Genomic DNA, 22926 nt, shown 5'->3' with positions numbered 1-22926 from the left:
CCTTGGTTACAAAAGAAGGATGAACATCCATGATTGTGAATGGCTCATCCATGGCGTATTGGCTCACAAAAAATTTCCAATACTAATACTCAAGCCCATTGTACAAAGAGCAAAACATAGGAGTAAATATTTATAAATTAATTAAATTCTATGTTTATAAATTAATTCTAATTGTTGAGTAAACCAAAAAAAATTAAATGTTTATAAATTAATTAATTTAATTCTTTAAAACTTAATTAATTTATTAAAAATAAATATTTAGTAATTTCACATTATTTATTATTTTAAGGAATAAATTGAAGTCAAAAATTTTTAAAAAAAGAATGTTAATTTATTCAATTTTATATTTCATATATAAGAGTAGTTGTGTAAATTTATATTACATTCCCAATCTAATCTTCTCAACAATCACATTCTCTATAATCATTATTTTTTCATGTTTATACTAAACGCTGTAAAGTTATCTTCTCAACAATCACATTCCCAACAATCATATTCCCTATAAAATACCAAATGCCACCTAAATGTATAATACTTAAAAAAATTATGAATTATTTAAAAAAATTCAAATAAATCCTTATTTTTTTTATTACAATCAATCAAATTCTTATACTTTATTTTAAGCCAAATAAGCTCTTATGACTAATGATTGTCTAATTATTAGTCAAAATGTTACCTATCATTTTATGTCACGTGACGCTGATATGGAATGATGGATAATGAAGTGGTATGATTATATAATCATATGATATTTTTCACCCTCCACATTTACGTTATATCAACTCCAAATAAATATAAAATGATAAGTGACATTGTCAAACCCTGCTTTGTAAAATAATTATAATGTCATTCACATGCTCGATAGAATGTTTGTATATTTAGGAAGTTCGAGAAATCGTTAAAAGACGATGTTGCTCCTAATGGTATTATTAAGTCGATTAACCCTCGAACTAGTTCAAATAGGAATTTTAAGGTGAAATTAAGAGTTTCACAGTTTAGGGATGACTCAAAATGGTAATTAGGAGTTCGAGGATCAATTCGGAGTCAAACCGGAATTTTCACTATCTAGGGGCAAAATTGTAATTTTTCCACTCGCGGATAAAATTTGAGATTTTAAGAGAATTTAGATCACATTTGACAAATTGGATAATGGTATGAGTATAAGGGATGAAAAATATGTCTATGGGCAATTTTTCAGTTTTTGGGGTAAAAATGTAATTTTTCACTTTACGGGGGCAAAAGTGCAATTTTTAAAAATTTGCTCCACCAAAACTTTGGAAAAGTCTAGAAATTTCATGGAAGACATGGATAAGTGAAGAGGATTGAGTGGTAGAAAAAAAAAGTCAAAAAGATAGCTAGAAAAAAATAAAATAATAAAATATTCAAAAGGTAAATAAAATAATAATATTTTATTAAACCTATTAAAAGGCTTGAAAATTCCAGAATTCTTCATTGGGATGGTCAGCCAAAACCAGCCGGAGAGAGAGAGAAATAAGAACAAACCCTAGAGTGAGAAAATTCAAAGAAAAAGTGTGATTTTTCAAGGAATCAAGTGTTTAAAGGTATGATTTTTTAAGCTTCGCTTAAGATTTATCATTTCCATGCATTTTCCATCATTTTTCATGGTTGAATCATGTGATTTGAGAATGAATTCAATTCTGAAAAAAATGGGTTAGGAGAGAGAAACTTGTTAGATTAATTTGATTCTAAGTTATGTTAGTGTTTTAAGTTAGTTTAGCATATTTATGAACAAAACAACAAGAAAAGAATTTATTTTCCTCCATTACCATTATTGGCTGAATTTTTTAGGGGAATATTGGCTGTTGATCTTGATGTTTATTTGAGGAATTATGATGAATAATGATAAATTATGAGCCTAGAAAAACAATGGGAATTTTTGGAGCAAAAATACGAATTTTTACCCACTAGGGGTATTTTCGTAATTTGCTATCGAGACTGATAATTTGCATCACACTGAGGAACATTAAGTCAATTTGGGTGCAATTGAGGTATAGAAACTGAAAATAACTAATTTGAGATTAAATTGGACGCGTTAGTAATTTAATCGGGTAATAGGTCGAATTAGGTCAGCACCGCATTTAAGCGGTAGTCGGATAAGTTGCATGTCATATCATGCATATATACTGAGCTTGAATTAATTTTATAATTGTCAAGCATTGATGTGGTGATTTATGTATTGTACATTGTGGGTAGGTGGTGAGCAAATTACACTAGTAAAAGTACAGAGATTGTGCTTGAAGACTGGGATTAGGAGTACATCGACTCCTAGAACTGTGAGTGGACAATTTATCGTCTTAAATATCTAGAGTAATTATACTTGTTTGATATTTTTATTGAATGATGAGCTTAAATTATAAAATATAATGTTTTCTAATTAAAATATTTTTTTAATAAAAATGAGATTTATATTGGTTTTGAAATCAAATATTGTTTTGGGAAAATTGAGTATATGGAGACTGTGTTGAAATTTATGATTTTATATGTTATTGAAATTGAGGCTTATGACACTATGATAGCATGATGGCTAAATTTTTGGGGTTGACATGAAATATATGAACAGTTTTGGATTGGTCTCGGTAGATTGTATTAAATTTTATTCATCATATTATGCTACTGAAAATTTTATGAGTCTATTGGTATATTAAACGGTCACTGTAGTGGTGGGGGTTTTCATTGACTGTCTATGAGAAGGGCACGGTAACTCAATTATATACTTACCTCCGGGGGGAGATGTTGGATGAAGTATCTTCTGAGGTAAGATTTGAATGCACCTCATGGTCACTGCAGTGGTGGGGGTTTTCGTGGACTACCTATGAAAGGGGTACGGTAACTCAATTATATACTTGCCTCCGGGGGGAGATGTTGGGTGAAGTATCTCCTGATGTATGATTTGAGTGCACCTCACGTTCGGGCCATCACGTGAGAGTGAGACTCAGCCAACGTCAAGGAACGACTGTGTGTTAGATGTGAAAACATGTTTACGGGTATGGGTCATTAAACAGCCTTGGCGGTCTCAGTGGGATACCTTGACGAAGGTACCTGCGAGAATGATTCGAGCAGAGGTCAAGTTTAAGAAATTCATAAGCCGGGAAATTTTGATGAAAAGAAATTATTTGGTATAGATTGAAATGAATTTTGTGTTATGAACATTATTGAGATATAACGTTTTTATATTGTCTCCATCTACTCGGTTTTAGATGCTTTTGATGGTAATTGTTTACTCACTGGGATTATTTTATCTCACCCCTCTTCCTATCCATTTTTCAGGCTCAGGACAATTTGTTGATAGTTGATTAAGACGAGAATTAATCTCGGATTTGCATCCTAGAAAGTAAGGGTTCGTAGCTCTACATCTGCTTAGTCAGCTGGAGGCCCACGTGTCACTATAAATGAAATTTCATACTTTAATTATCTTTATTACTATATGAATAAATTTATTTTACTCTTACGCTATAAAAGTTATTTTAGGAAGACTTTGAAAATATTAAGACTTTATTAAGACTTTGAAATTTATTACAATCAATCAAATTTTTATATTTTTATTTTAAGCCAAATAAGCTCTTATGACTAATGATTGTCTAATTGTTAGTCAAAATGTTACCTATCATTTTATGTCACGTGACGCTGATATGGAATGATGGATAATGAAGTGGTATGATTATATAATCATATGATATTTTTCACCCTCCACATTTACGTTATATCAACTCCAAATAGATATAAAATGATAAGTGACATTTTGACTAATAACAATTTGTTAATCGTTAGTTATATGGGTTTATTTTACCTAAAACAAAAGTATAGAGAATTGACTGAACACAATAAAACAATATGAGCTTATTTAATTTTTTTTTAAATAGTTTAGAAATTTTTTTCAAGTATTATTCCTATTTTAAACTCTTTGGAATTTAATGTTCAATTTTCCAATTTTCATAGGTTCAATGTTAAATCTTTTAAAATTTAAGTTAAAGAAATTGACTTTGGTGTCATTTTCTAAATAAGTTAATGTCATTACCTCATACAAGAATTATTAAATTAAATAAGATCAATGTCAAATGAAAAAAAAATGTAAAAATGTTAATTGGGAAAATCTCAAACTATAAAGAACATAAGTAAAGTTTACCTTTTTATTAATTATTGACTAAATGCTCAATTTTGGACCAAAATCTTTGAGTTTTTGTCAAATTAAGATTAAACATTTTAATTGTAACAATTAAAGGTTAAGTGTTTTCAGTTCCTTACAATTAAGAGCTAAGATGAGAGATGTTTGGTGAATGTAGGATTAGCACATATGTGGACGCTGACTTAAAAGGATAGTTTTATCAGAAAGTTTTCTCTATAAAGTCAAAACAGTTCAAATTATGACATGACATGTAACCACTTTTTCATCATGGCGTAAAATAATTAAATTTTTCAACATGACATGTAACAACTAAATCTTTATATGGCGTGTAATAACTAAATCTTCAACATGACGTGTAATAATTACATTTTTCAACATGGTGTGTAACAACTAAATTTTCAACATAACGTGTAACAACTACATTTTTTAACATGATGTGTAATAACTAAATTTTCAACACGACGTATAATAATTATATTTTCAATGCGATTTTTTATCGCATGTAATACACACCCTATCCACCAATCAACTTAGCCTTTAATTGTAAGGAATCGAAAACGTTTGGCTCTTGATTGTTAAAATTGAAACATTTAGCCCTTAATTAAAAAAGTACCCAAACGTTTAACTTCAATTTGAGCATTTAACCTTTATTATTCAAAAAAATGAAGATAAACCTACTACAAGTCAAAGGGCATTGAGGGGAATCACCATCATTTCCTTCCCTCTTAAACTTCTACACTAAGTTTAACTTTGGTAACCTTACTTTAAAGTCATTAATTAATCACTGTTCAATTTTGTAACCATTATGTAATCTATTGATTTTATTTTTATTATAGAATTGACAAAGTTTAACTTTGATGACCTTACTTTAAAGTCATTAATTAATACTGTTCAATTTGTAACCATTATGTAATCTATTAAGTTTATTTTTATTATAGAATTGACAAATATAAATTGATTGTTTATCTTTTAACTAAAATTAAATTAAAATTTATTTAAAAAACGAGCAAAACTCATTGAAGTGAGCAGTCTCCATAGTCTTCTGATTTCTTTTATTTATTTATTTTTTGTCTTTTAGTGTTTTCCTTGTAATAGGTGCACGTTCCTCCTTATTCCTTTATGGGCGCCTTCATTCCTCCAAGCAACCAACCCTAATTATTATTCCTATGCCTTGTTTCGTTTATGAAATTCTTTTTCCTCACTTTTCATTGGCAGTGGATGGCACATGAATCACACTCTCCACTTTTATTAAAAGAAGATGGGTATAACTACTCTTGATTTAATCTCTCTAAGAATATTTGTATAGTTTGAGTAGCCTTTAAATAATTTACATCAATATCTGTATATTAAAAGAAGCCTTGAGAGAGGTACAAGTTTACACCACGTGGCTAGGGTGGTTAAATGCCATGTGTATGTTTAGTATTTTTACAATTTTTTTTTTGCAAAAGGCTTTTTTAGAATTTTCAAAAAATTAGCATGGCATTTATGTCATTTTCTCCCTATGCTTCCGGATTCTTTCTTCTCTCTTTGGGTTTTCACATCTTCTGTCCCCACTGTATTTTCCACCCTCTTTCTTCTCTTTCTTTCTTTATTTTCTTCTTTTCTTTTTTGTTTTTGGATTCACCCACTTACAAGAGATAAGAACAATTTCAATGTTGATGTTGAAGATATGTAATCAACTAATGATGTCAAAGTCACAACAACCTTTAATTTAGCTAAGTTCTTCTCTTATAAAACCTTACAAAACATAACATGAAAAAAAAATAAAGCAAGATGAAACCATTTATATTAACAAATGAACTGCAAATTTCAAGCATCTCCATTTACATTTAGCAAAAATTGTCTTTAGGAGTTTGCTTAATTATCAATTTTCATATGATTTGAATTATAAGAGGATTACTTCAAGATTATAAGGGGTAGACATGAGTATGTGGCATTGAGGATAAAATGTTAGCTGGTTTTCCTTTTACCAAGATCTTTTTAAAGAGATTGCTGATGTGAACACTCTCGAGGATGCTTTTATTTTATAAGCAATTTCAAGCCTAATGCTATTATTTACGTGTCAGTTATAAGAGTTGGAATAATGATTAGTTATATGTAAGTTGCCATGACATGAAATGCATCTTTTTTTAAATTGTGTGTTGTATATCAAATTTTATGTTGTATCTTGCAACAATTTCAACTTGATTTGTACCATTTAGTATCATATTAGATATTATAGCCACATGATTCAGGGATAAAATAAAAAATCCTTCTTATTTTAAAATGATTACTTATCCTCCTTAACTTATAAGATTATAAAAAATATTTGATATTCTCGATGGATATTTCATCGAAAATTTTGTCTAGAAAAATATAAATATTAAAATAAAAGCATTTGGCCACAAAAATCTTTGACAGATTATTTTGTCGAAAATTGATGAAAATTTCCAACTTTCAATGAAATATCCGTCGAAAATCTTAATGTCATATTCAATTATTTGGTGTCATTTATGATTTCAACTAGTTTTCGACCAACATTCTTTCATTGGAAAACTTCATCAAAATTCAATTGAAAAGGTTGAAGTCTTTATTCTATCAAAACTCTAACAGAATGTTTCCAACAAAATTGATTTCCTTGGAAAAGCCCATTAATTTTGTAGTATGGCGTAATCAACTTTAAATAAATTATAATTACTTTTTTTCTTTTTAATGGAGAAGCTATAATATTAAGTTGGAATCATTCTAGGAAAACATATTCTTATCATATCATACAATAATAAGTTTCTAACTCCTATCGGTAGATTATTATGAGTAACATAAGAAATATTAGAAAAAAATCCCAAACTGGCTAAGAAATCAACAACCATATTAGCTTCACGATATATGTAGGTGACTTTAACCTCCCATTGTCTCTATAACATCTCTTGAATTGCTATGAATAAGTCCATATTAACACACAGAGTAACAACAAGCATTGAAATAGCATTCACAACCATCTTGTTATCCACTTGGAGCTAAAGTTTACAAATCCCTAACTCCCTAACTAATTTCAACCCGTAAGAAACTCTCCATAGTTCTGCTCTATAAAAAGAGCATGAACCTAGATTTCCTGCAAATCCATTTATCCAAAAACCCTCATGACACCGAATAACCCCACTAGCAGTGGCTTTATAGATTGAGTGTCGAAACGCCCCATTTGTGTTTAGAGTTACCTATCTAGAAGAGAGAGTTTGCTGGCCAACAAAAGTCTCTTTCTTATTTACCAAAGATCTAGTTAAACTGTTTAACTCAATAAAAAAGATATGTGTTGAAATGACATACTTTGAATCAAATGCAAATGATTCACCATAGAAACAACTTTTCTTGAAAGATAAAGATATTATGCCACTTCCACATAAGCCAGCCAGTAATACCAAAGATGATGGCCCACTGTCAATCAAACATCATCACATTGTTGTCATTTAAATTTGCAAACAACTAATCCGTTAATGGTAGTGTAAAAAAGAATCTTCTATCTTGGGAAGGAACAAGTCGAGACCACACCATTATTGCCACAAAATAATCCCTTAAAACATGAAAAACTAATTCAGTTTCTAACTCACACTGCACACACCTAGGATCCTTTGTTAATTGTCGGATTTATTTCTCTACATTAGTTAATAATTTCCCATGCAAATATTGCAATAGAAACATCTTAATTTGATAGGCACCTTGGCATTTCCAAGCACAACTCCATAACCCACTGACTCAAGTAGAACTCATTGGAGGAACATGACTTAAAAAATGATAGGCAGATGATATGGTAAAAATACCATATGGAGTTAACGCGCAATATGGGATATCATGTTTAAGCAATAACAAAGGTGGGAAAGAATTTACCATTTTCAAGACCAATTCCTCAAATAAATACTTTGCCACTCGTGCTCTGTTCCATTCAGCATTTTGTTGAATATAATCACGAATAGTATCCGTCTCCAACTACAACTGTTCTAGTATAGACTCTTATGTAGTCAACAAAGTGTCTCCCAACCAAATATCCATCCAGAATTTATTGAAATTCCATACCCTAAAACCCATCTAACGTTAGAATTAAACGCCAACCATAATTTGCTTATAGTACTCCATAAATTAAAAGCACCAGTTCTGTAAAAAGACATGGGACGCCTAGATAAATCACTATTATATTTGCCCATTAACAATTGTACCTCGAGAGATTCTTTTCTTTTTATCAATTGCTAGAGTATTTTACAAAGAAAAGCACCGTTCATCTACTTCAAATGTCTAATGCCCAAACCGCCTTCATCCTTTGGCTTACACAAGTCATTATACCCAATTAAATATACTTTGGGTTTATTGTCATACATACCCCACAAAAAACATCTACGCAACATTTCAATCCTTTTACAAACTCTTAAGAAATAAAAGTAGTCTACATAACATAAGTGGGAATAGCCAGAAGTATTGATTTAATTAGAATCAAACATCCTGCCAATGAAAGTGTTGATGCCTTCCACGCAGTAAGTTTGTTCTTCACTTTATCAATCAAATATGAAAAAGTGCTATTTCCTTTTCGGACACTGCATAATAGAACCCCAAGGTATTTACCTAAATCATTTGAGTAATGGAAGCCGGAACAATTCTGCATATTATTTACACAAGCAATGATCACATTTTTAAATAATAAAAAATGATTTATCCGCACTCATTTTTTGTCTAAAACATGCACAAAAATCTGCTAACCTTTATTTGATCAACAAGGCTTCGATAAACAACAACAAGTCATTTGCAAAAAAACAAATAAGTTAAAGATGGACATCTGGGGCTTAGTTTAATCGACTTGCACAAACCCTGTGCAACAACTGCATTAATCCCGTATGCAATAGAGTACAAATAAATATGGAGACAACAGGTCACCTTGACGTACTCCTCATGAAGGTGTAAAAGCAGGTGAATGAGAACCATTCCATAATAGTTTAGTACTGCTACCTCTCCAACCACGTACCAGTAAGTCCACAATCTTATCTGAAATTTTGGCATCTAACAAAGTAGCATATAGAAAATCCTAACTCAATCTATCACATGCTTTTTCTAAATTGATTTTAAGCATCACCAATCTTACCTCGCTTCTTCCAAAATGAGTGCATCACTTCTTAAGCAACAATAATATTGTCAATGATTTGCCTACTAGGAATGAAACTGGCTTGTGTACTTGCCACTATCGAACTCATCACAAGTTTCAATTTGTTGGTGATAACTTTCATTAACACTTTGAAAACAACAAATAATAAATTGATCGGTTGAAACTAAGATATGAATTTTGAAGCAATTATTTTCGAAATCAAAACAATAAGAGAACTACACATACCTTCACCAATTTCACACCCCTCAAACACATTAGACACATAATCAAACTCCAACCTACTACAACACATTGAGATTAAAAAAATGCCACATGCAAGACATCTAGTCTAGGGGCCTTCATTGGTTTCATTTCAAACAAAGCAATATGAACTTCTTGCTCATTAATCGATCTTAGTAAATTCAATTAATTATTCATAGAAAGATTAGGAAACTATCCCTAATAGGATAACACGACACATCACCATTCTTTTTTGAATTCAACTATTTAAAAAAATGAAACTACATGATCTTGAAGTAACAATTGGTCATCACACCAATTCCCTTCCGAATATCGCAATCTCAATATCTTATACTTATTTCTTTTATGAGCAACACGAATATGGAAAAAATTAGAATTAGCATCACCAAATTTTAACAAATCTGTTTTAGATTATAATGATTTTAAATGTAATGGAAGTAAGAGTAAGTATAACATAATTATAGTTTAATGTAAATAAGTAAGATGCACCATAATATTGAAATTAACTTTCCCAAGATTCTAAGGTATATGTGCAAGAATAAAAGAAAAAATCTTATCAAATCTTATCATTTATGGTAAAACAAAAAATTAAATATTTAGATTTTTTAAAAAAAAACTTTAAAGTACTTTGTATCTCTCAAACTAACTACAAAGAATTATTATAAAATAAATAAGTAATTTCATGTAATTACATAAAATATTATTTTAAAAAAACATTTTTCTTAAAAATTTAATATAAACATATGAGAATAAGGATAAGCATATGTAACATCTTATGTGAAATGCATGGTTGAAAAGTGTTGTAATCAATTTTAGGTAAAACTATAATGATTTTAAATGTAATGAAATGTAATAAGAAGTATAACCTAATTGTCGTTTAATGTAAATAAGTAACACACACTGTAAAGTTAAATTAGCTTTTTTAAAATAATAACACTAAAAAAACATATAATTTATTATAAAATAAAAAAATCTAATATTTAGTTTATTGTAAAATAATAAAAATAGTTTGTATATATTTCTCAAACTAGTAACCAAATATTCTTACACAAAAATTATAATTTAATGCAATTAAATAAAATGTTAATGTTAAAAAAATAATAGTTTTAAAAGTTTAATGTAAATGTTTGGGAATAAAAATAAAAAACTGTAACATTTGACGTATATACATAAGATGAATCATAAAATTGAAATTAACTTTTTAAAAAACTTAACGTAAATATATAATAATAAAAGTAAAAATGTTATCTCATTCAATGTAAAATAGGAAATTTTAATAGTTAATTTTTTCAAAAATTAAAAAAAAAATTGTATCCCTCAAACTAGCTATTAAGAATTCTTACAAACAAAATATAATTTTACGTATTTAAATAAAATATTAATGTTAAAGAATAATATTCTAAAAAATATTAATATAAATATATGAGAATAAAGTAAAAGTACATAGCATTTAATATAAAAATGAGTAAGAAGTGTTATAATTAACTTAAGATAAATACTTATAATTATAAACATTAAACTATTTCAAATATTATAATAAACATGTGACAATAAAGATAAAAACATGTCACATTTACTATAACATGAGTAAATAATATCGTAATAATTTAAAATAAATTATGCTAATTATAAACATAATGGAAGGTAAAAATAAGTACATATAAGTTGATAATAGGTTTACGTAAACAAGTAGGAAATCAATGTAAAGTTCAAATCAATTTTCATAAAATCTTAACATAAATGTTAAGAACAATGATAAAAAAAAAACTTAACACATCTCTTTAATAAATAAAACTTAATGTAAAGTTTAAATTAAAAAAATTCTAATATATAAAATTATATTAATTGTAAATAAATATAATATGTGGCATAAATTAGGTAAGAAGTGCCATAATTATATACAAGTTTTAAATCCAATTCAATTGTGTCTGATGAACATAAATGAATAAACTTAATAGCATTTGAAGAAAATTTAATTTTTAAAACTCACACAAATATTAATTTGTTATATTCAAAATAGAAATAACATAAATAATAATAATAAATACTTAATTTTTTTAACTTTTAAATATTATATATTTACGTATTGATGGCTAACTTTTATAAAAAAAAAAAAAATGGAAGTTACTATTCTTTATTTATATTTGTTAAAAATTTACACTACTCTCGTGTCCCTCACTTGCTTAGATTAATTAGGTTGAAATTACATATTTATCCCCACACCCTCTCTGTCATCTTGAGCGCTTCTTCTTCTTCCCGAGTCTCCTCTATCTCTGCTCTCAAACGCTCCACCACCTTTTCAAGGTAGTTCGAACCCAAGTGTTAAGTTTGTTATCAGATAGTACAGAAAAGAAAGAATGGCGTGGAGAGGCCAATTATCTCGAAACCTCAAAGAACTACGAATTCTGTTTTGCCAAAAATCCGATTCGAGTGCCTCCGCTAGGTTTATTTTCCTATTTTCCTCAATCTAACTGAACATTTCTTTTTTTTTTTTAAATTTATATAATAAATTTCTTTTTATTGGTAATAGGTCATTCGTGGAGAAAAATTACAAGGATCTCAAGACGTTAAACCCGAAATTCCCAATCCTTGTCCGTGAATGCAGTGGGATTGAGCCCCAGATGTGGGCTAGATATGGTATATCTTCTGCTCTCCGTTTCTCTTGGTTTCCTTTTCAATCTTTAAAGTTTTTCTTTTCGAAGCTGGCTTTTCCAATTTTGATTTAGGAATTTAAGAGGACTGTTGGTAAATAACTAGTGTTTTTGACTTTAAGTATAGTTCAAAATAACGAGAATATCTATTATAACACTTCTTAAATCATCGCCTTAGCGGCATTTCCCTGCTGTCTTTTCGTGCCATCATCTGTTTGCAATGTAATGTTGGTCAAGGTATTCGAAGCATTACTAGCATAAGATGCTATTATATGCTACTTTACTTGTATCAAAGGTGGTTTCAGTTCTAATGATAATTGAAAAAATGAGCTTCAGGGAATACTGGGTATGCAGGAACTAGAAACAAGGGAAAACTTTAATTGAAATGATTACTAATGTAATGGCCCTTTGAATAGAGAAATGTTGTGCTCTTGTCAATTGTTGTAAAACCACAATAAATTGCTTGGTTGGGACTGATTTCTGTTTATAATCAATTTTGGTTTCTATCATCATTCAAAGTGATATGCTCCAAAATTTAATGTTCAATGGGTAATGTACAGCGAATTTGAGATAACCTGCCTTAGTTGGTTTAGGAAAATTAGTTATGGTCGAAAGTGGGGTTTGCGTTTAGGTTGGTAAGGATATGACCACAAAATAGTGGCTGAAAACTGGGCCTGAGGTTAATAATTTCCTGACAGCTGCGAGATGTGAGTTTTGAATCAATTTTGGCTGAGTGATTTTAGGGGGAAATGCATTAGAAAGCATGTAGAATTAAGGTTTGTGAAAGAGTTTATATAATGGATAAGGTTTAAACATGAATAAGAGAAGGAAGGGCAATAATCTAGGGTTGTTTACATGTGCTTATTTGGTTTCTGTGCACAGTACACTGCAATCAACAAACTGCCATTACCCAGATGTAAACGCCCCATGCTGGAACCAAATCAAATATCATGAAGCTCCCCATCGACATGTGAGACTCACAATGCAGGATGGACAATGCAGATTTAACACCACAATCCAATTCCCAACCCTGCCGAGACACATCCCAATCTCTCTGCTATGTCCTATTTGTAATAAAACCCCCACACAACACCAACTACCTACCTCCTTGTTTCTCATTGTCAAACAGATCCGCCCACAAATTTCTCTTTCTTCCACGTTGCACTGCATGTAGACAATTATATACTAAATACGTCCCAATGGCCCACAATCAGGGCCCCTTTCTACCAGATGATCAGAACAGACAATTTGCTAAATTTGAACAAGTGAATGCAATTAAAAAGATGCTTTAGTGCCCAAAATTGATGGACCAAAAAGACTTTTTTTTTTTTTTTTTAATAATTGGGGGAAAGGGGATTCGAATCTTGCTTTTTAGACAGGGGATCATGCACCAACTAATGAGCCAAATGCTCGGGTGCAAACTTTTTTTGTTGGAAGAGCCCTCCTTATCCAAACAAGCTATTGGTAATCTATGAATGAGGGTGATCACTCATTAAAGAGAGAAAACATGCTATAAAGTACTTCAAATATGTATGGTTTGTCAAATCTAGAATTTTTACATAGTTATTGCTTTGCATGCTTGGTTAAACTGCTTGATTTAGAAGGTACTTCAAGATTTCTATGATGTGAATTTGTGGTAGACTGGTGAACTCAATTCTCTTTCTTCTCTTTTTTCTTCCCCCGTAAGATTATCCTCGAATGTTGCATGATGTTGCAAGCTTGCCTAGTAAGTTCATTTGGTCATGGACACAAGAATCAGACTCAAATTACTTACTCACTATATTTTATTATTCTCAACATTAACTTTTGTGGCGTTCTAGAATGAGGGGGTTTTGACTTCATTGTGTAGCTCAGCCACCGGCCAAGGGGAAGTGTTTGTAGAACATATTCATGTTAGGCAATGATGTTTGTTGCTTGCTTTTGTATCTATTTAGTTTATGTTGTATTTTATGATCTTCTACTTGGTACCATTATTGTCTTTGTGCAGTGAGATTATCTGAAATACTGTTCTCTGTGCCGACGATAACAAAACTAATACTAGTCGACAAATACCTTTTAGTTCATTGTTATCCATTTTCTTATAGCCTTTTCTTTACACACATACATTAAAGATTATATATTTAAGCATCTAGGCCTAAATGCGATTGGATAAATTTTTTATTTATTATTAGCATATAGTAGCAGTAATAAAGTTTAATTGTTTACTACTTTAATGATTGCAGAATCTTGGTGTGAAATCTGTCTTGCTTTGTATTTATTTATCCTAAGTGTCTGTGCAAGACCCTAGCTAGCTAAGGGAGTGTCATGGGTGCCACACAGCTTATTTTCTTCCCCATGCTGTTGTTCTAAGCTGTCTGCATGTAGTGACGTAGATAAGTTTGTGGCATCAGATCCAGCTGATGCAATTTGGTTTCTTTGCAGATATGGGCGTGGAGAGGGGCATTCGCTTGGAAGGTTTGACCGAGCCTCAGATTTTGAAGGCACTAGAAGACCTTGTGAAAGCAGGGGCATCCCTCAAAGCCTAATAATATTGCTGCTATTGAATCGAATGGTTGTGAAATAAATTGACATCCACCAGAAATTGCTTCCTTCGTTGTTGTTCCTCTATTTTCCAGCTATCATGCTGATGTTGAAGGATGGTTGTTAAAAATTTAGTACTTTTGTGTTGTTCTCTTGCCATTTTGAGGTTCAAACACAGCAGAAACTACCCTTTGAATGCTTCTGTTATTTCCCTTTCTCCTCTCATCTTACATGTTTATTATGAAAATCATCATCAGTAACCAATAGTATAAATGAAGGTGGCATTTGTATTTCAGAATCTATATTTATATGTGTTTTAAGTGCGAGATATACATGCTACTTCTACCAAACATAATAAAGATAATAAGTAGTGGCTGCCAACACCTTGGACCAAAAAAAAAAGGGAAACGTAAACAAATAATTGAAGCAGTTGGGCTACTCCCAAAGCCCAACCCAAACCCATTCCGAGGTTAACGAAGCCCCAATAAAACCTCAAAAGCCCATTTAGTTTGTTTATGGTTTTGGGCTTTAGATCTGCCTCTAACTCTAAGGTTTTTTCTTCTTTCTTGGTCCATTTCTAGAAACGGGGAAAATCATCTGTGCTTGATGTTCATAGTTCTGTCGGCGGTGATAATCTAAGAAGGGAATAACGCGTACGCTTTACCCTCAGGCGTCGTTTTGGGTAAGTGGGTTGTGTTCATTTTTAAGTTTTCAATTTGTTTTGGCTCTTTTTTTTTTTCTTAAGGTTTTCTTTCCTCTTCTGCATCGAATGATACTAATAATAATGCTTTATCTACTCTTTAGACGGACCAGAAGGTTTAATCCGACGTGAATGAATTAGTGAGGGAAAATTACCTATGATTAGATATCTTTAGAGTTTAAACTGAGGATACAAGATTATTGTACAAGGGATTCTTACCCTTTAACTATCAATAAACCAGAAAACAGCGTTTGGGTGATTTTTGTTTCTGTTTCTTGGTGAGAATTAAGGATTACTTCATTTTGTCTCTTTAGTCTTCCGCAAGTGGATTGATTGGGTTTGTTGTTTGGTGGATTTCATTTGATCATTTTACATTAAGGGTTGAAGTACAGAAAGGTAGGTCTATTCCAAAGGGGTATACTGGTTAACAAGGGAAAGGCTTCTCATTCTGAGAGCTGCCTTTGGCCTGAATAAATTGTTGCAGTCCATATAGAGCTGACCTTAATTGGGTCTGCCTTTGAATGGTAATATCTGGATTACTTTACTTGGTTGTCTAACTTGTATTACAATATGTCATCAGTAGAATGTAGCATTGGTTTAGCATAGGCCATGCTTATTTTGCTCTAGATAAAACAAGTAAAATGTAGCATTGGTTTAGCATAGGCCATGATTATTTTGCTCTAGATAAAACAAGTAAAATGTAGCATTGGTTTAGCATAGGCCATGCTTATTTTGCTCTAGATAAAACAAGTAAATTGTAGCATTGGTTTAGCATAGGCCATGCTTATTTTGCTCTAGATAAAACAAGTAATGTGGAACTGAACTACAGTTTTTACTAGGGTTGGTTTTGTTCATCATATATTCTTGTGTGTGCACGTTCAGTTAGAAAATCTTGCTTCAGTCCTATTCTATTTTAGTAACTCTATTGCAAAGTCTTTGAGGAAGAAGGTGCTTTCTGCTGAAAATATAATTTAGAGACAAATTGATGAACTTAAGGGATGGAGGGTCTTGTCTTTTCCTATTTCCCCCCTTTTTTGTGCTTGGACAACTCTAAAGCTACTATAATGCAAGAAAAGTATAAGGAAAAAGTTAAGATTCATTACGAGTTGCTGGATGTTTAGGGTTGATGTGTCTTTTTGAAGATTACTGGGTTACATATTACTGATCAGGACTTAGAGTTGAACCAATTTTGGCTCTTGATTAGCTAATAAGTCTCTTCGTTGTATTCATTGCTGCTGATGTTCCCTACTTTCTAGATAAAAAATTTAAGATATAATTTTTGGTTTCTTATTATGTTTGTAGAATCTTCTTCTTCTTCTTCTTCCTTCTTTTCTTTTTAAGTAAATTAAATCATCATGTTTGTTTATTTTTCAGGAATACAGATTGATATCTAGAGCATGGGAAAATCAGCTGCAGATGAAAAGATTCTCAGTTACAATGATGTTGTGCTCAGGCAATCAGACTTGGAAATCCTCAGTGGTCCATATTATTTGAATGATAGAATCATTGAGTTTTATTTCAGTCTCCTATCTTCAAGTCATCCTTCACAGGACATCCTATTGCTTTCACCATCAATTGCTTTCTGGATAGCTAACTGTCCTGATGTTGGTGGTCTCAAAGATTTTTTGGAACCCCTTAAACTGCCAGATAAGAAATTGGTGATATTTCCTGTCAATAATAATGATGATGTGAGCGTAGCTGAAGGTGGAAGTCACTGGAGCTTACTTGCATACTGCAGAAGTGCTAATGTCTTTGTTCATCATGATAGCAATGGGCAGATGAATAAGAGGCATGCCATGAGGCTGTTTAAATCTGTTGTTGGTTTTGTCGGGGACTCCAGTTCAGCATGTAATGCCAAGTATCTGGAATGCATTGGCACGCCACAGCAAGTTAATGGTTATGATTGTGGCTTATACGTTACAGTGACTGCAAGAACAATACACTGCTGGCATGAAAGCAGTGAAAACAAAGATGCTACTGATTTGTGGTTGTCTGCTGTAAAGGAGCAGGTAACTCCATCAGTGGTCAGTGAGATGAGAAAGGAGATACTGGGGCTGATTAAGGATCTAATGGCGAAGAAATAAGATATCTAATTCATAAGTTAAAACCAAAAAATGGGATCACCATGCAAGAAGATGAAGTTCATTCCAGAGATCTTATTTGAATTTCAGGTTCCCTTTCAATATCGGAGACCTGGTGTGTTTTCTGGACAGCGGATTAAGCAGTGACTGACTGCAAATTAAGCAGTAAATGATGGCAGCCATATGCATAGCCTATTTGATCTGCTAATTAAGCAGCAACTGATGGCAGTCATATGCGTGGCCTATTTGATTCATTTGTTCTCGATTGTTGAATTCTTGAAGATGACATTCATGTAGCAGTGCACCCTTAAGAGGAATGTAAGAAGGTAAGGGATGAACCATTTGTCCAAGATAACCATACAAAACACAACTTTGGAGTAATATTTTTAAAAAAATTATTAAATATTTAAAAAAGTTTCAAGTATTTATTATTTTATTATTTCAATCAAGTTTTTATATTTTTATAATTAATAGTTGACTAATATTTTTTCATTGAAATGTTATTTATAATTTTATATTTTGTAATGTTGATATGATATTGGCATGTTATAATCTATTACTTTTTATGTTAATGTCACGTGAGCATAAAATGATGAGTAACATTTTGATTAATAGATTAATTAAAGGTGTATTTTATTCAAAATAAAGGTACAAAAATTTAATATAATGTAATAAAAAAGAAATTTATTTGAATTTTTTTAATGATTTTTTTAAACATTATGTTTATGATTTTCTAAATATAATTTTGGAAGTTTCTACTTCCAAAATCCAATCTAATAGGCTAAACAAGGTAATTATGCCTTATTATTATCTACTAAAACAAGAAAGATAATAACGAATTATATTTTTTGATCAAGTGACTCATTTATTATACAGTTTAGCATTGACTCATTTATTATGCAGTTTAGCATAGGTAATTATTATCGTATCACCACAATTCACGATTAGTAGTTAGAATTTGAGATTTTAATTTAAAATGATTAATTTTAATTAAATTTTATATATCTTAAGATGAGAAAGTGAATAAGTCAATAAAACTCAAAAAAGAGTTTTTATTGAATAGAAATGGCAATAGGATGAATAAGATCAAGTTATTTTCAAATTTGAATTATTATGAATTTGAATCATTTAGGTTTGGACTATTCAAGCTATGTCATTTTTTTAACTGATGATTATGTATAATCCAACACTTTTAAAAAATTATTATCTTTATCTTTCATGATATATAAAAAATAAGAGTAAAATATACTGATTCTTAACGTTTAACTATAATTACATGCAAGTTCATTAGTATTTAAAATGGATAATCCATCTCAAAAAAAAATCTTTCGTTGAATACATAAATCTTACTGTTTATTTACTGTCAATATTTTTGTTAGTTTGAAGACATGGTAATATTTTTAAGATAATTTTATCATTTATTAATTTTAAAAATTATCACTATATAAATTACAAGTTTTTATTTTTAAAATTTTATCTCTCTTATTAAAAAAAAATCTCTCTTGATTGTCGCCTTGAGGTCGGATTCAGCTAAAAAGCGCCAAATCTAGCCAAATCGAAGGGAGCACCAGACCAACGCTCCTCAAGGGAGCATGAAATCTGGGTTGCACTGTCAGATCTCACTTTCCCTTTGGGAGATCCGACTCTCACTTTCCCTTTGGGAGATCCAGCTGAATTTGACATTCTATAGCCAAATCCAACCGTGGGGTGGCCCGTTGGTATAAGGGAGTGCCTTTAGCCAACTTGAGAGAAAGGAAAAGAGTGGAGAAAAAAGAAGAGTATTTTAAACATTTTACATTTAGATATTAATGTTGTTTATACGTTTAGGGTAGATGTCTATTTTGAATACTAATGGACCTATATGTAATTACAATCAAAAGTTAGAGGGTCAATATATTTTACCTAAAAAAATAAAGATTACTACATTGTACACTCATAAGTAAAATTTTTAAAGTTGTAATGCTCGAAAAAATTTCTAACTATTCAAGAAAATTTAAATAAGTTTTTATTTTTTATTGTGTTCAATTAAGCTCTTATATTTTATTTTGAATCAAACAAACTCTTATAACTAATGGTTGATTAATTGTTATTAATCAAAACATATCGTATTATTTTATACTCACAAGGCACTGATGTAGAAGATGAGAAATGCAATATGATCATGTCACTATGTCACACCAACATGCATTATAACATACTAATATGTCATGTCCATATGATATAGAATGACAAATAGTATTTTGACTAAGTTAATAATTAATTATAGGAGTTTATTTGACTCAAATAAAAATATAAGGGTTTGTTTGGCTTAAAATAAAAGTATAAATGTTTAATTGAATGCAATTAAAAGATAAGGGATTATTTGAATTTTTCTAAATAGTTAGGGACTTTTTAAGATATTATACAATTTTTAAATTTAAGAATGAATTTCTATAATAAAAGATATTCACTTAAGTGTGGTTTAATTAGAATCTCAATAGAGGTTTGTTGTGTATTTTCAAAATGAAAAGTTGTGATTATTGGAAAGAGATATCAATTGAAAGATTATATCACATAGTGTGAATGTTGAATTGTTAGTAGTTTTTCATATAAAAAGTTATGTCTTCTGTAAAGTGATATATTGAAAAAACACCTTTAAATCTAAAGGTTATGAGACAGTTGAAAAACACCACAATTAATAGGTTATGATATGAAAAATTACCTTTTCATATTGTTGCTTAAAGGTTATGTATTATTGTACGAATAGTTGTCATTTCTTAAAGTAATTATTGGAATAATATTTTTATCCAAAGGTTATGTCTTGTAACATACAAATGTGCGTTTAAGGCAAAAAGACATTTGCAAGTTTATATAAAGAACTTGTTGCTAATCATTTCAACACATCAAACAAACAAGAAAAGAGCAGAAAGAGTAAAAGAAGTGCTATGTTTTGAATAAAAAATTTAGAAAAAAACATAAACATTTTGAGTTCCCTTCGTTTATCAAAAGTGTTCAAATTCCTTATAACTACTTGCTGTAGAAAGTAAACTCTAAGGTTAAATAACTTTACGACCTTTAGGTGTATCTAGTGATCTATTCTCATAAGTGCAAGACGAAGTTATAAGTTGGTTCCATTGTATCCCTAAGACTATTAGCATAATTTCCCTTTTGCATATCAAGTGATGGAGGTGAAATAAGTTTTAAAGATAATATCTATGAAGGCATGCCTTGTAATTAATTTTGTCGGTTTCTTTGAATTCCAACTAAACTCTATTTATACTAATAAGATTTTCTCGTCATGCAAAACCCATTGAGTGTGCTGTTTGGTATTGTTGTGTGGTTTTTTTAGAAGTGGAGGAATGAAATGATATTTAACCACCACAACATAGTTACTTCCGAAAAAATCATCTTAATTAAAAAGTATCTTGAAGATACTATTCATTCTTGGTCATGCTTTTCCCATAAATGTTGGTCTTAATAAATCCAGTGTAAAGTTGATGATCTGATGGTCTCCATTGCCTTAAGATTGGTTGCTATTCAACATTAATGGAGCTCATTAAACCTAATGCCATCAATCTCCTGTGGGAAGTGTCTTTCGTGACCCTTTTGAGAATTGGAAACACTGTTTCTTGGTCAAACTTGGAAGATTTTTTGCATATCAAGCAAAATTTTGGGGTGTTTATTGAGGATTGCCGATGGCATGAAATGAGAGATGTTGTAAGGTTATCTTTGCTATAGATAGAAAAATCGCTGTACAGGTGAATCAAATGGAAACATATAAATCAAATGCTAATTCCAATTTGACTTTAGTTATTAAAAATCTCTTAAAGAAAAAATGACAAGTTCGTATCAATAATGTGTATCACGAATCCAATCAAATTTAAATTATTTTTTCAACTATTATATTTTACAAAAATTTGTTTAACTAATATCAATTTTTTAACACACCATTATGTACCCAAAATTATTTTATACACCTTTAAAACCTCATACTTTTCTTTTTGTATGAAAAAATAGACTTTAAAACCAAATATCAATTTTACTTGACATGATATTTGTTTATAGGAGACATGATCATTTATTTTTAATTAAAATTTCATAAAAAAATAATAAATTTATCAAACTATCTATAATCTAAAATTTATTATCTATAACATACGTAAAGCATGAGTGTTGATAAACTTTTTGATCAATGAAAAAGATAAATATTTATTATATTTCTAAATTTTCATTTTAAATATTTTTAAATAAATATTAATAAGATTTATCATATTTGTAAATAAAAATGGTAATTGGATTAAATGATGTTTATTAAAAAATATTTTTCTTAATTTTGATGGCATTGAATTATTTATAGATTAATATTATAAATTTTTAATTATCTATACTTCAACTTTTATATTTTAAAAATATTTATTTTTATTCATTATTAGTGTTATTATTAAAAAATAAATAAATAAACAATATTCATGTGCACACATAAAAAAATTATGTAATGTAATTAAACTATTTGATTAAGATTAAGATGTGTTGCATTTTATTCTATTTCATGAAAAACTTTTGACCACTACTATTTTCTTAAAAGAATTATTTGAATTGTATTTGGTATTACTTGATTACTAATTTTTATGAGTATATCCTTTTCTCTTAGAGATAGAAAAATATGAGTGGGGGTGAGCAAGACCCACAAATTCAATTCGAGTCAAATGAGTCAAGCTAATAAGGTATTTGAGTATTCGGGTATCCTATTTAGGGACCTTGGTTTCTTTAGTTTATTCAGTTGATTGTTGATGGGAAAATTTTTTAACCAACTCGACTAAATATCTGATTATATATATTATAGTTATTTTTTATTGTTCTAATTTTAAGAGTTTTAGTGTTTTACCTTAAGCTACCCGACATTTCCTCATTCTTTCTTCAAGATGTTTTTTTTCTCACTTTCAACCTAAGCTCCTTACCAATTAAGCACTAACTCCTAGTAACCAATAACCCCTAAGCCCCTATTAGCATCACTATCTTGCCACCGATCGATCTCTCCAACTTCATTGCCTTTTCCTTCTTCTTTTTCTTAATTTATTTTATTCACTCTTCAGCGCTAAGCCCCTTTTTCTTCCCATTGCCTTGCGCACTTGCTACCTTCAATTTTGTTGCCAATCAATCGACGACTATTGTTGCCAACTAACTTGCCTTTTTTTTTTCTTGCACCTGTTTTGGCATTCCCTTCCCCTTGTTGGCTGAAACCTAACTTCCCCATAAATTTCCCATTTGGTAATTTCTTCATTTATTGCACTATAATGACTCTAATTTAAATTATTTTATGCTTTTTCCTTTGCATTAATTTCATGATTTTGACTTTTGATTGTATAATTTGTGGAATTAATATTAATGTTGGTAAATGGTAATTTCATGCATGTTATCACGGGAATTAATTAATACATTAATTATTGTTGCATTAATCATGTTCAAGTATATTGACTTTTCAAAAACAT

General features: G+C 30.2%; 2 protein-coding genes across 2 annotated transcripts; both read left to right on the top strand.

Annotated features, from left to right (window-relative positions):
• Window positions 1-11682: 11682 nt before the first annotated feature.
• On the top strand, window positions 11683-14877 carry LOC18590110 (NADH-ubiquinone oxidoreductase B8 subunit). The gene is made up of 3 exons (XM_007015444.3): window positions 11683-11949; window positions 12037-12143; window positions 14579-14877. Exons 1-3 carry the CDS (start codon window positions 11864-11866, stop codon window positions 14680-14682), a joined length of 297 nt encoding a protein of 98 aa, XP_007015506.1. The 5' UTR covers window positions 11683-11863; the 3' UTR covers window positions 14683-14877.
• Window positions 14878-15209: 332 nt separating this feature from the next.
• On the top strand, window positions 15210-17950 carry LOC18590109 (Cysteine proteinases superfamily protein). The gene is made up of 2 exons (XM_018127479.2): window positions 15210-15359; window positions 16752-17950. Exon 2 carries the CDS (start codon window positions 16775-16777, stop codon window positions 17459-17461), a length of 687 nt encoding a protein of 228 aa, XP_017982968.1. The 5' UTR covers window positions 15210-15359; window positions 16752-16774; the 3' UTR covers window positions 17462-17950.
• Window positions 17951-22926: the final 4976 nt, after the last annotated feature.

The sequence above is a fragment of the Theobroma cacao genome, chromosome 9 (genome assembly GCF_053813885.1).
Source record: "Theobroma cacao isolate CCN51 chromosome 9, ASM5381388v1, whole genome shotgun sequence".
Lineage (NCBI taxonomy): Eukaryota > Viridiplantae > Streptophyta > Magnoliopsida > Malvales > Malvaceae > Theobroma > Theobroma cacao.
This window is presented reverse-complemented; position numbering and strand designations above follow the sequence as displayed.